The sequence below is a fragment of the Xiphias gladius genome, chromosome 19 (assembly GCF_016859285.1).
Source record: "Xiphias gladius isolate SHS-SW01 ecotype Sanya breed wild chromosome 19, ASM1685928v1, whole genome shotgun sequence".
NCBI lineage: Eukaryota > Metazoa > Chordata > Actinopteri > Istiophoriformes > Xiphiidae > Xiphias > Xiphias gladius.
In genome coordinates, this window is record NC_053418.1 from 26,770,922 (window position 1) to 26,785,939 (window position 15,018).

Genomic DNA, 15,018 nt, shown 5'->3' on the forward strand with positions numbered 1-15,018 from the left:
GCACTCAAGGGGGACGTGAGAGTCACATGGAGATACCAGAGGAGTGAATATTAAAGCCCACAGTAGGTGATGTTACAGTCTGTTGCAGCGGAGTATGATACTGGAAATAGACCTGCATAAAGACCTTGAAGCATCTAGGAGACTGAGAGGATTTTCCCAGTAACTACTGAAATGTATACCTGTAAGTTGCTATATCAACATATGCCAATAAAGACCTAAACGTTGCAATATTTTTGTCTTAGTTATATATTTTTATTTTAGGTCATTTGGGTATCATATTTAAACCAAATAAATTCACATTAAGGCATTATAATTTCAGGTAAAATTAGTGTTCCTTCCACGAAGAAAGGCAGTTTATCTGGTCATGACTCATACAACAGGTCTGGACCACTCATGAATTTTGTTCGTACCTGAGAGAAAATTACGAGAAAACTGATGTACACCACAAAATCTCTTAAAATCATTCGTACATGCCAATGAAAAACTAATGTTTGTACTAGGGGTTCTTGCAAGAGGCCCATTTTTTCTGGAAGGAGATGGTTTTGTTGAATTTTAAAATAAAGAACAGAATTCCATTCACCTTCACTTCATTAGAGTGGATGCACAAAAGCCCGCCCCCCCAAAAAAACATCGGCATAGCTAGATACAATTAGAGTAAAGTAAGATAAGTTCTAATTTGGGTCAAACCAAGTAACTGTCTGGTTAACATTAAGTGCTGTGTGATTTCTGTAATAATGACTTTAATTCAAGGACTATTGATTGAAAATCATGAGGTGGATTTGTATTATCATTGCATTACCATTCCAAATGCTCAGAGGGGGTTTGGTGAGTTAAATATTCAGCCTGCAAGTCACTGCACGAAAGCAGCATTGGGAAGCCAGCCTAAGCCTTGTGTCACTATCTGTGACAGGAGGCTATGTAAGACTTGGTTGTGCTCAAGGTTCATGAAGTTCAAGCATATTTACTGTTACATGAAACATTCCACACAAAACACACGCTTTTTACTGCATAACAGATTAAAATAAATGTTATTTTATAGACCTAATAGATGTAATTTACCACTCATAATGTCAAAGGATAAGATAAAAATTCACTGTCAAATTAACTTTAGGTGTGCATGTAGAACTTACTTAAACAAGCAGTACTATAGCACGATTTAAGTACAGTGTGTTGGTAACCAAACCCTGTAAATTTACTGAATTTTTCTTCAATATACTGTCTGGCCAGTCTTCATTCTTCAATCTTTCACTGACATTCTACTGCGCACCAATCATGGCCCACTGAATCTAATCAGAAACTTCAGAGAACACACTGTACCTGATACTTTTTATTGAGCCATAATGACTGTGAACAGCTATACATGCGTACAACATGAGACACTTTGGATTCCTTCTCACCATTGTAACAGGGGAGATTTGGTTTTCCAGGAGCACATCTGTAGCTTTAATGAAAAAGCTGAAGAGCACAGCAAATTTTTCTTTTTAAGTTTTTTTTTTTAATTTTATTTTCAGAGAAATGTGTCAATTGAGATCATTTGAAAAACAAACGCTGTCAAATAAACACAAGACTCATGAAAGTATATTCCTCTAATGCTCCCAGGAACATGTCTGACTCAACACATGAAACATAAAGCAAATAAATAAATAGTACAATGGATTAAAGAGTATAAAACCAAGGAAGATCATTGGGCAGATCAATATTATGTACAGTATCTTACAAAAGCAAAAGACTCCAGAACATTAAAGTTTCAAAACAGGCATTAACACAGCATGTGATATACTAATGGAGGGCAATTCTGCAGAGCTGGATTTAGATTTAAGAAAGAATTAAATCAAAAATTTACATTCAGGTTAAGAGAAGAACTTGTACATAAAAAACATGTAAGGCAGCACATGCATTGCCATTTTGTGAATTGAGTGGAAAATCGCAGTATGTGAAGCTGTGTTTTAGGATGTTTAGCCACCTGAAACTATATTTCCCGCTAAAAGCATATTGCTGCTGCTGCTGCTGAATGAGAAGAGTCGAACCACTGATCACGTCTTCTTCAACCTTTTATGACAAGACCTAAAGGGGTTTTAATCGATCCTTGGGTTATGACGGAGCATATAAACCTTCAGTTCAGATAAAGACGAGAAATTTAACAAAGTGGAAGATGAAGATTTGAATATTTAATGTGAGACCTGAGCTGAGCTGGATAATGCCAATGAAAATCGGAATTTGTTTTAGTTAGAGGCCTTTGGACAGGGCCATGCTCTACACGTGAATTCAAAGGAGGGAAATGCTCCCACACAGCTCAGATGTAAGTAATAGGAATTTACTGCTTGCTCCGTCTCCAAACCACTCCCGATACAGAAAAGTGCTCAATTGCCACCTTGTCAGTGTGACTTATGCGATTGCTATCCATCTTTAGTTCTGTGTTCCTACTTGCTTGAGGCTGTGATGTTAATCAGTCTAAGTACAGTTGGAGCACATTAAAGCAGCAGAGAAAAAAAAACAAAACAGAATTCAGAACACGTCCAGCAGAAGAGGACAGTGAAGGGTCAGAGCTGGGCTGTTGAAATCTGAGGAAGGAAAGATGTGATGATAACTGAGTGTAAGATATTGCCCTCAGGAAATGACAGAATAGTTCTCAGATCACTGCTCAGAGTTTAACTGGAATGGAGGATTCTTGGTCAATATACAAATCACGTATGCGAACTGACCGTCAACCAGGTCGTATCACTTTACAGTGTGTGAACAATGTGAAATAAGAAGTGCTGAAGTTTTCTGTAGCAAAAGAAAATGTGGTGCATTAAGACTGAATTGTATTTTCTATCATTCATCAAACCTAAAAACCCCCCAGGATGTGACTTATTCCCAAACTACAGACCACAGACCCGAATGTGCTCCACTTGACACTGTAACAACGTCCTGTAAGATTATTGTTTTCGTTCCACACCTGTACTTCGGTTCATTGGGTCTGAACCAAGAAAAAATAAATGTACATTGTTGTCTTTTAAGTTCTGGTCTAGGTGTTTTTCACACTTATTTATTACAAATAAAGCAAGAGAAGTAAACATGAAGTCATACGGACTGACAGGTAACTTACTGATTGGACAGTTGTCATCCTGCATCATCAGCTGACAGCAAACTGTCAGCAAACTGACAGCAATTCAGGCTGCACTTTCCTCCACCATCTGTGTTTATTCATGTTCTTTGGTGTCACGCAGCTCATACAGAAAGAACTGATTATGAGTTTTACTAGTATACATTAAGTTGAGCTTTTCTATCTTAAATAGTGAAGAACAAGTAGAAAAGGAGCAACACGTTATTATGGAGGGAGAGCTACTGTGTAGCTGTTATGTTTCACTTATTTCACTCACTTTTAAATGAAGAAATGATCTTGTATTACATATACACTGCGTATACAGATTAACTTCATGACAGTTGACAATCAGACAATAGATTTAATAGTGGGAATTCCTGCTAAAATCACATACTGTATCTACTATCACTGAATCCTGTGGTTGGCTGTCCGGCTTTCATACTACACCGGATTCCAATCACAAGCGGACCTCAGTCCATTTGCTTAGTACACACCAGCCTAAACAAACCAAACCATACGGGCAAACGCACTAGAATTTGTTCAACCTAACCTAACAGATTAGGTGCTCCCTAGTGCCGACTGAACAACTGGATGAGAGCCTCCCTTTCAGGCGGTCAAAGCCAGTTTCCTGGCAAACTCAGGTGCAGTTAGTTTGTGGTTTTATGAATATGGATTTTATAATGGAAGATATGTGATTTGGCATGAATTCCAAATCTAATACTATTAAGTCCATCAACTGATCGTGATCTGTCAAGAAAGAGTTCTTCTAAGTAATGAGTATATTTGTGTAAATCATTTCTCATGAGTGCGTTATAAACTAGCTGAAGGAGAGTTGAATTTTGCTTGTGTCCTACTCTGTGTATTTTGGCAGCTCCTCATTGGAGAGCGAGTGAAACATAGCGGCCGCACAGTAAATACAAACATAAAATGTGCTGTCATTTTTCGGAATTACATTTTCCCATGTGGGTCAGTGTAGCAACGATGACGCAGGATGACATTCATCAATACGGCCCGCTCAGTAAGTTTCCTGTCAGTCGTTATGACTTCTGTTGATGCGTTGGTTTGTTTGTAATAAATCAGTGTGAAGAAACCAAACAGACCAGAACTAAGGGCAACAATATATCTTTTTTTTTTTCTGTGGTCTGGGCCAAATGAACCAAACAGGCGTGAAAGTGACCTTAGTTGACAGTTTAGTACAAAAAGAACTGACATCACTGTCGTTCTGGTGAAAGCTGTGAATACCATAGTATTTCTTCTGAATAATTAAGTAACTTAAATTACAATGAAATCATACTGTTCCTCATTTTTCTCAGGAGCCCCTAGGATCCCTGCAGAAGTCCTGAGGAGGTCCTTTTGGACTCCACTTTGCACAGCAGAGCTGTAACTCCTCTTAGTACAAGCCAGTCCCCAGATTCATAACAAAGCAGGCTGAGGCCACATCCCTGGAGTTCTCAGTATTTTGACTTATAATACCTAACTGAGAAGTTGCCAAAGTCCTGGGTCACACTTTGCTGGTGGTCTCAGTAGTAGGTACACCAGTTGCTGGAATCGCTGGGCATCAGGCCACCAGTGATGAGCAGGATCAAGTCCACAAACCACCAGATTCCCAGGCCTCCCAGGGTGAGCAGCTTCCCGACAGCAGTGCCGGTGTGGCCCAGGCAGAAACGATCGACCCCGAAACAACCCAGGAAGAAGGAATACAGCAGTGTGGTGATGAAATAGTGCCCAGTGTATCTGTAAAACACCAACAGCAGAAAGTACAACAGGACATTTAAAGCTATATAAAATCAGCTGGAATTAAATATAAAAAAATGTGCAATTATAATAAATCATGAATATTAAATGTTACATTTAAACACAATTTAATACACAGACCCTCAGTCATTTGTATAATTTCTGAACCTGCAGATGTTCATTGTAAAGATTAATAAGTGACGAAATAAATATCCCTATATTTAAGCAGATATAATGGAAATACAAATATGATAATGATGAAAAAATACACTCAATGAGGAGCGGACACAGTAAAAGAAACACCTGTTCTGTAGAATATAATGGATGGATACTATCTGAACAGACACTGAACATTATACGATTCACAAAGGTAGCATTTATCCAAGTGCTGGTTTGCAGATGCTGCTTTGATTGTGTCACCACTGTGCAATTACTATAGAGATTAACCCCATGTGCAGATGAATGCTGAGTGAACATGGTGCTCTGTGAAAAAAATGGTTAAAAAAAAAAAAAAAAGTGAAGCGGTGGTTCTATACATTTGTAAACATTGCCCTCTAGTGGTTACCATGATACCTTAACATGTCCTTTATACATGTGAACATCTTAACTTGATTTGGACATCTGGGAGCTACAGTTCATATTGAATGGGTAGACACATCTCTCACAGTGAACACTGCACTTCTTTTGGACTTAAACCTGTGAGCAGGTTGCTCTATAAGTGTCTTCTCTATTTTGTTAAATATTTTACTGTGTATGCATTAACCTCAGTGCTCATGTCTCATTCTTCCCCATATATACTGTATTCAGTCTTTGCTGCAGTCATCACCAAATGCCCATGCATTTCAATAAATTCAATTAGACTAATAGCACACATTTATCATTTACAGGATGGGCCCCTAGAGATGCATCACTCAACAACTGTCTCATTACATTTTACCAGCGACTGGGTGATGCATTCAAAAAAGAAGAAAAAAAAGAAATCAATCAAGTATGATCGAAAAAAGGAAAAGAAAATTAAACATTAGAGGAAAGAGTAACCTTATTTCATTAAAGACTAATTTTGTATAATCCAAAAGAGTTTATTGATTTAATGTGTGATGTTAAATTACTCAAATCAAAGGGAGCCCTAAAACAATGCTGTTTCGCCTGTTTTTGTAGAGACTAAAGTAGTTAAGAGACAAATGTGATAAGTGTCCTAATAAGTACACCAAGGGTAAATGGCTGTAACAATACTGAGAGTCTGCAGTCATGTGAGGCTGTACTCAGGCATAGTGGTGCTTTGAGCTAAATGCTAACATCAGCACTTAAATCACACTGACAACGTTAAAATGCAAGGGTTTAGTTTAGAGTGCTAGCATTTGCTAATTAGCAATAAACAAAGTGCAGTTCAAGATGATGTGAATGTGATTAGTTTTGCAGGATTTTAGTTATAAACCATAGTTTTAAACAAATTACAATTTAGACTTGATGTTGGCACTACATGAAAAGTTGAGGGTTTACTGAAGTTATCAGAACTCGTCCTGAGGAGAACAAGAATGGTGAACTCAAGTTAATGGCAATATTAATGTAATGTAATAGATACAATCTATCACTTCACTTTATTTCATACTCAAAGGCCAGTTCCAGAACATACCTCCCAGAACCTCACCTGAAGTTTTTTTCAAATGTTTAGGACTTACTGCTAAATACTGCAAGACAGATCGACTAAGCAACATGTTTTTTCAATAAAATCTCAATGTTGGACTTACTTTGCACATTAATGAACAATTTTGCTTTCCCAGAAAAAAAGTCACTAAACAGTTTCTACATGAATACAATCAGATAAAATAATGCAGTTGCTTGTTGTTGAGATCTTCCAGGGTCCTTTTTTTCCAGTCAGAGAAGAATCATCTTCTCAACAAACTTGGGTAGTTCTCTTTAGGAAAACTGACCAATTTATTAACGTTACATTTAGTGATAACAGCTGCATAGCCAACCAGTTATTAGGGATATCTAACTGACAACCCCTAATGGCACTAGTAACAGCTCTGCATTGTACTGTAGCTGCTCACTGTAAGCTAATGTTAACGTTTGTGTCACGAACGGACAGTCTTAGTCACAACTCTCTATCCTGGAGGTTTCAATTCAGAGCTTCCATGATGATAAGATTAAAATAATTCTAACAAGTGCTCCTACGTTTTATCTTAAGTTTCTGCCAAACTATTTACATTCATTAACTCCCTAGCGACCTGTTAGCTACCTGGCAGAAACCTTATTTATGCAGAAAAAGACCTGCAACTCCATTGGTCTTCTTTAAACTGTAGAACGACACAGCCGACTTATTTTTTTTCAAACATCAAAATGTAGAATTAATGTTAACTAGCTACAGCTGTGTAGATTGGCCAAAATCAGTGGTGACCAGCTAAAAAATTCACTTGCTACAGTTTGTTAAGAAACTGTTAATAGTGTCAGTTACTACAGCCTGACTGATAACTGCAACGAGCCGATATATCGATATAAGCGTATGTCAGTCAATACAAGGCAAGAAATTGAATTACTGCATTTTTTAAACCCTCAAAAATCCTGTATCTGTCATGTTATATATGTTACAATTAGAATTGATGCTTTTACATTATATAAATTGCACTCTCAAATTGGGATTAGGCCTGCAACTACCTGTTGTTTTTTGTTCAATTATTTCTTTGATTAATAGATTGTTTGCTCTATGAAATGTCACTTTTTAAAAAATCTGTTAATATCTGTTAAACATTTCAAAGCCATGTCATATTGACTTTTCCTAAAGTGATCCAATTGTTTCGATTTTTGTATAGCTGGTGCCCTTTTTTGTACATAGAAGGTGGCTCAAAATTGACCCGTATTTGTCATAATTCATTTTAGGTTCATCAGAGAAGTTAAAGTCAAGGAAAATCAAATCCATTCCCAAGGAAGTCGGGGGGTGGAGGTTGTTGAATAGTTTGCATTGTACTGAGGTATACGTGATATTTTGCCCACCCCATTTATATCAGTGAGGCTAGGCATATTAGTATAACGTAATACCACAAACTAAAGCCTCCAAAATGACCATAAAACTGGATCAAAAACTCTCTCAAAATGTTTTGACAGAACCTGAACATTTGAAAACTTATGAAGGTAGGATTTTTTGCAGGCTGTCGTATTAGACTGCATTAGTTTTATCTGGGTATTTATATGTAGGCATGAAGGTATGTTTATGTTGTTTTACAATGTAGCAGTGGAGGCAGTGTTGATTGGTGATTATGATAAAGCCAACACGTACAATTCAGCCGAATTCCCTGAATCATAACACCTGTTCCAATATGTTCTGCTGTCACAGAAAAACAGAATTATAATACAACTTAATCATGAATGTTTTTTTCTTTATAAACAACTGGTGTAAAACTCGAAGAATATACTATCCCAACAACCACTCCCTATACTCACTCATTGAGGGTTAATAACCCATTTTAAAGACTAATAGAGCACTTATGAATGAACAGATTATGAACATTATTTAAGGGTTAAATGATAAATGAACAGAGAAATCTGTTGTTTTTTCATTTCCTGTTGATCAAACAGATACAGGTAGAGTTTGCTTTGGAAAAATGAATCAGCCTTTTTTTCCCATTTGAGGTTTTGCATATTTCAGTTGCAATTTTTTTCTAATTTTTCCAGAGCCACAGTTTCATCTACCAGATGTTTGGACATGTGGGTCTCAGCACTGTAACGTTTGCATAACCTAACTGAGATTATTTTTCTGATTAGATGACAAACAGGAAGTGGTTTGTAAAATGTAAATGTTAAATTATCACCTGACTACTTATGGCACAGACCTTTTACAGTGCCATAAACTAGTAAAGCAAGAGAATTTTGAAAAAAAAAAAAAAAGAAAAACAGTACTGAGATTTTACCTCAACAATACATTGAAACATCAGCCGATTTAATGGTGATATTCCAAACATACGAGTTTCTCTTAACAATTAATAACATTTTACACGACGTCTGGCATACAGTTTTGGCATACAGAGATTTTTACAGTTGTGTGTCCAGCATGGTATCACTTACTTGATGCAGGGTACGTTTCCTCTGAGGAATTCTCTGGATCCGGCACACTCTATATCATCGAGTGCAGTGCACATAACAGGAGTGTGGTTCACTTCCCTGTGAGTCTGCCCACCCCACTAAGGATAAAAACAGTAAAGTCAGTGCTGGGTGATTAACAACATAACGTCTGCTTTGAAAACAACACTTACCCCGAAACAACCATGGCCCATCTCCTGAAAGGCACTGAGGTTGCCTGCATGATCCACAGGGTCTTGACAATAGATGAACTCCTCCGGTCTTCATCACACATTGAATGTATTGAAAAAAATTAAAAAAAAAAAAAAAAAAGATAGAAAGTGAGGAATATAGTATGTCCCTGCAATGGAAAGAAACCTACAGCAGGGAACTGAAGATTTCCAGTAAGTACCGCACACAGACCAAGCCTCATTCATAAAATCAGAGAGTTAACAATCCCCTGAATTGTTTGCCAACATGCACAGTGGGTAGAACGTGACCTATGACCACGTGTCTATCATCATGACCTTATAGTAAGTTCGGTATGAAAGATATTACCAAAGCAGGACATCATTTTAATACTAGTGTAATTAATAGACTGGTCCATACCAGCCAGCTGCTGTTCAACACGAGAGAAAGATGGACATTATTTTAAACGATTACATTTTATTCTAGGAATAAGAAATGTATTATTATAGGAAATATTAGATTTGTTGAAACAAGCGCTTCTTTGGGTGATGAATTATTGATGTACAGGTGACCAGGATTTGCCAGATTTCTGAAGGCAGTTTGCTGGGCGCAGTCAGCATTAGCTAACGGTAACATGCTAACGATAACGTTCCGGCAGGACTCTTGTACATGATACTCACAGATAGCTGCAGAGCACGACTGGTGACGGGGGTTTATACTCATATCTCTCTGTATCATTCGGATTTTCCACCGGTATATCGTATTTCATAACCTCGGGCGTCTGCTCGCTGAACGAGAAGGTGGTAGCTCCCTGGCGAGGAGAAGCAGCAGGAGTCTCCGTTGTCGACGAGTTTTGGGAGTGAATTCCTTCTAGACACTGTAAAAGTATCACTGTCAGCAGCAGCAGGAACTGTCCGCACAACAGAATATAGCACACTGAAATCATTGTCACTTAAAATCCCACATTAACCCATATAGAAGCCATTTATGGTTAACGACGACATTTGTCGAAGGTTTGTTTGGGCCTTGATCGTCGTCTCGTTATTATGACGTGATCAGAAAGCGCCTGGAGTGGAATCCGCAGGTCTTTCTTTTTTCTTTTCTTTTTTTCTTGTCTTTGTTTTTTAGAAACACATGTACATTAACAATATGTACTCAAGGGCTTCACATACAAAGTTAAAGGGGAGAGAAGAAAAGAGAAAGAAAATTCAAAAAAGAAATGAAATAAAAATAAATCAAATAATTTGTCCTTTCTTATTCTTATGGCCTTTTAACGCGATGCCACTGCGTATTCCATTGGTGTAATCGGTAACCAGAGTTTGGAGAGGAATTCATTCCAAGTTGATAACTCTCCATCGGCATTAACAAGTTGTGTAACTGGTAAAATACAATTGTCAACCCATTTTCCATTATAAAGTGATTTATTTTAGTGATTAGTTGGTGAAAAATTTTGTTGGTAAATCAGTTTCCAGGCAAGCAGAGCTTGTTTATAAAAACGTTATAACTTCACTGGTAACTTGTTAAATTTCTAGTCACACTTTAGTAGATATCTAACTCCCCCCATGAAGCTAAATACATATTTAGGGAAGGTATTCCAAATGTTGTCTTTTTCTTTATTCAAATTAGTTAACCATTTCACTTTGAAAATATTTTTAACATTTCCAAACTTCTTACCTACAGACCACCATTTCAGTTTATATTGCATAGGATGTCTTTTCTTAAATAATAATATTTGTTCCTCCAAATGAAATTAAGTAAAATCTTATTTATATTTTTGTATATTTCATTAGGCATTTCCAATGATGGGGACACAAAGACAGATCAGGATATAGATAACAGATAGATAATAGATAACTCTACCATTCAATGACAGATCTCTCATCGACCACATACTGAACTTTTTCATTAATTGCTCAATTATAGGGCTGAACTTGAAGTGACTTAGAAGTTTTTAATTTTTACCAATGACAACCCGCTCGTGTAAATGTGTTCATCTCAAGGATTCCATTCATTTCTGATAGGTCACGTTCCTTCTCAGACCTGACACAGCAGAGAATTCTTCACTACATCTAATTGCTCTGATCACCTCGCATTAGATAGAAATATTGTCGCATCATCTTCCAGTTCGGATATTTTAAATTCTCTGCCTAAGGTAACTTATATCTCGGAACTGACTTTTTAAAAAATGTATGGCCATAATTTGTGTACAAGAAAGAACAAGAAGGGGCTACATGGACAACCTCGTCTTATCCCACAACAAATATCAAATCTATGAGTCATTCCATGTGTTAGCTTAGCTGGGCTGTTGCATCCATTATGTAAGGATTTGACAGCTTTCAAAAACTGGTTCCCAAATCAAAATCATTTCATAACCTTAAAAATAAAATGGTGGCCTGTTGTGTCAAATGCTTTATAAAAATCAACAAAATAAGACTATTGTCCAATATATATCAATTGTAATCAATCATATCCAATATTAATCCAGTGTTATCGTATATATTTATTTCTGGCATAAATCCTGATTGTTCTTCATCAATAATACCATCTAATCCTAATTTGAACCTCTTAGCAAAGACCTATGCAAAGATCTTGGCATCATTATTTAACAGACTAATTGGTCTCCAGTTCTCAATACTTCGTTTATCTTTTTTTGGTTTAGGTTTCAATTTAATAAGACCTTGTCTTAAGGATGGTGGTAATTTGTCTTTTTCTGCAGCTTCTTCAAACACTCTGCATTAAGAATACGGCTAATTTTGCTCGAACCACTTCCCCCTAGACCTGACAAAAGCACCTCTGGCCTTTTCCTCAAATATTTCGTCCAGTGAAAGTTGCAGAGATGACAGTTCTGTCAGCTCTTCTCCAGAGAAGCTTACTTTCTCCAATAGACTTTTTATTTTTGTCTGGGATTCAATTTCTTTGTTTGCTTTGGTAATCCGTTTCCAAAAATGATAAAGCTACATTTCTAATTTCGTATTAATATTTCATATTAATTCCAAACATTTTCCAAAATTGTTTAGTAAATGTTCATGTCTCTGATATTTGTCGATTATTTTTTAGGTATCATTGTTAAATTTGTTCATTTCTAATAGTGTTTCAACCTTCTTCTCTGTGATTCTATTCTTGTGGACTTGTGAAACGTCATCAGTCACAGTGCAAGTACTGTTCCAATTCAAAGTCCGCATCTAGCTAAGTACAGATCAAACATCCGGAGGTGTTCTTGCCCCGCCTTTTTTATCGAGGATGCTGTCACTATCTGAGTCAATTGTAGATGTGAGTAACGCAAGCGCAAGCATAAACAGTTTACGGCACTTAAGGTCCTCCACCTTGGACAGCTACTTCCAGCTTTGACCGTATATTGCAGGTCAGCAAATCATTGCATACTGCAGATTATAAAGCGAAGTACAGCACGTTTAATGTGAATAAGTTAATGCTGGAGTTTTGCCAGTAAACCAATTTAGCCAAATTTAAAGAAGATTATTTTAAGTCTAATGGATTATTTGAAGGCACGGACCACCTTCTCACAATCTGGAGTTTTGGGATTTTTCATTTAAATTGTCAAGACAAAGAGGACTTTAAATGTAATATCAGGCCAACTCTCATCCGATGTCACCATTACAATCTTACACATAAAATATAATATCACTCTCATGATGATCTCGTAACACAAATTAATTCAGTCATCTTCATCTCTTAGCAGTCTCTGTCTCTGGTCTCTGTCTTCACATGCAAATTGGCTGTGTTAAAATGTTGTAAAGAGGCGAATGACGGACTCACATCTACTGTCAACTCAGATCATTTAGTGACAGATGAATTAGGAACTGACTTGTGGGGACTTGGGGCAGCTAAGGGTCCCAGAATGCACTGCATGCCAACCAGTGGCAGTGGTGGAGATTTTGAGCCAGGCTCAAAGCTGCAATATTTTTCATCCTAGGACTGTTCTTAAATCTTTTCACTGGCATCACTTCAAATTTTGATATTTTTTCATGTGGGAAAGTCACCATTTAGATTTCAATATGTGGTCAGTTTATCCAAATAATGCCTGTGTGCAAATCTACTCCGGCATTTTCGGAGATGTGAGGACCTACCTTCCATGTGAAACCGGGCTGTCTTCAGATATGACTGGCTGGTCAATGTGCGCCATCGTCCCGGGAGAACAATCAATTCACCGCTGGTTCTGTTCTGTAGCATTTTGATATAATGAAATTCCTTTTGGAAGATGAAATTTGGTCCCCGAGTTGAAATGTAATATTTGTTGCTGAGAAGATTAAACTGAATCCATAAGGAACACATCATTTGTTGGACAGTTTAACAACAGCGCTCCCTCTGTGGTTTCTTATATGTACAAATATACCACCACATTTCAATAAAATATATAATATATATTTACAAAAATGAACAGAGGCCGCGCAGTCCATATTCAATTTCGTTTGATTTTTAATATACATTACAGATTGGATATCAAGTGTATATTTTACTACCCTCACCGTCATTTCCATTTTTTTCCCTGAAAAAGTCTGGGTGTGGAGCTTTGAGTTAAGATTATTTTGCCACAGTACAGTCCCATCCTTGGGAGTCTGCACTTCTGAGTTGAACTTGCCAAGTTCTAACTCCCAATTACGGGAGTCTGAACTCGGTGTGCTCCGTAGTGAGAAAGGCCTCACGCCTCTCCGGGAAAGTGGACTGGAGCAGGAGGCAGAAACAAACAGCTGCAGTCAAAATGGACAGTCTCCAACAGCCCTCGGTGTCTGCAAAATAAGTCTCAGAAACACTCTCATCCTGTTAGATCCCATACTGATTTAACTTAATGTTGTCACACAAATCTATCAGCCTGTACTCAGTCTCCAGTTTTTTTAATCCTGAATGACAGGGTAGACCATTAAAATATTATGTAGGCGATCGGGTCATCTTGTCAGCATTTATGTGGTTTAGTCTCCACATTACTCAGTTTTAGTCAGCTGTATATAAATCAGCTGCTGGAGCTCTTCCTCTCAAACTAAACATTGAATACATGAGGAGGGAAAAGCAGAAATACAGGACAATAGTTTTATTATTGCTCTGTCATGTATTTAAACTGTCAGGGATTGACATTTTAAGATTTCATTTTAAAAATCTTCAAATCCCACCTGTTGGCAAATGTGTTGTGTTGCTTCATGGTACTTCAAGAATTAGCCTAATATTCATATTGTAGACAAGAAGTATTCTAGATTTGGCAGTTTATAAGAACTATCTTTAATATAAGCTGAATGATAAAAGTCACTATCAACCACACAACATTTACAATGCAGCCACTTAGATTTCTGTCCAAATTGACCCCGACTTGCTCTGTCACACAACCATAGGCAATGACAACCTCACAAGATCAAGGCAGCTGCAGTTTCTGGATCCAGGCATTGCGGTTGCTCTCCATCGACCGTAAGGCCTCAGAGCATGAGGGGAAATGCATGGCTCTCACCTGATTTTACAGCTGATTGGTTTAGGTTTTGGATCAACAACACAACAACGTATTATGATAACTTTTCATTTTAAGTGTAAGTGGAGAGATTTTGATTTTATCAGTCGAATTTTGCTCTATACAGGTTTATTGTGTTAATAAAATAAATATGTCATAAATGGTGACTTTTATCAGTCAGAGAGGCTGAATACATTCAGCTTATATTACAGTTAATATTACAGCTAGTTCTCATGGAAGGCTTACAATCAATGATTGTTCTAGTCTACAATATGTACATTACTGATTCAATTCTTGAAGTAGCCCATTCAGACAAAATACAGACAAGTTCTGAGACACTTATTTGAGTTAGACATTTAGTAAGTTCAGTTTTTCTCCCCTATTTAAACCTTGCAGAAAATATAACTGAAGAGCTAACTCAATAAATAAAATGAGAAAGATCTAAGTAATTAGAATATTTCTTTTTGTTGTCTGATGAGGATGTTTGGGGGAGTTTGACCTCTGTATT

General features: G+C 37.1%; 1 protein-coding gene across 3 annotated transcripts; it reads right to left on the reverse strand.

Moving 5' to 3' along the window:
- Nucleotides 1-1,321: 1,321 nt before the first annotated feature.
- On the reverse strand, nt 1,322-10,119 carry tm2d2 (TM2 domain containing 2). 3 transcript variants are annotated; one of them, XM_040155834.1, is made up of 5 exons: nt 9,742-10,119; nt 9,067-9,154; nt 8,879-8,994; nt 4,564-4,819; nt 1,322-2,561 (listed from the first exon to the last, which is right to left on the reverse strand). In XM_040155834.1, exons 1-4 carry the CDS (start codon nt 10,005-10,007, stop codon nt 4,606-4,608), a joined length of 684 nt encoding a protein of 227 aa, XP_040011768.1. In that variant the 5' UTR covers nt 10,008-10,119; the 3' UTR covers nt 1,322-2,561; nt 4,564-4,605. The 3 variants fall into 3 exon arrangements, with proteins under 3 accessions (XP_040011768.1, XP_040011767.1, XP_040011766.1); XM_040155833.1 differs by having other exon boundaries at nt 4,559-4,819; XM_040155832.1 differs by having other exon boundaries at nt 1,322-4,819.
- Nucleotides 10,120-15,018: the final 4,899 nt, after the last annotated feature.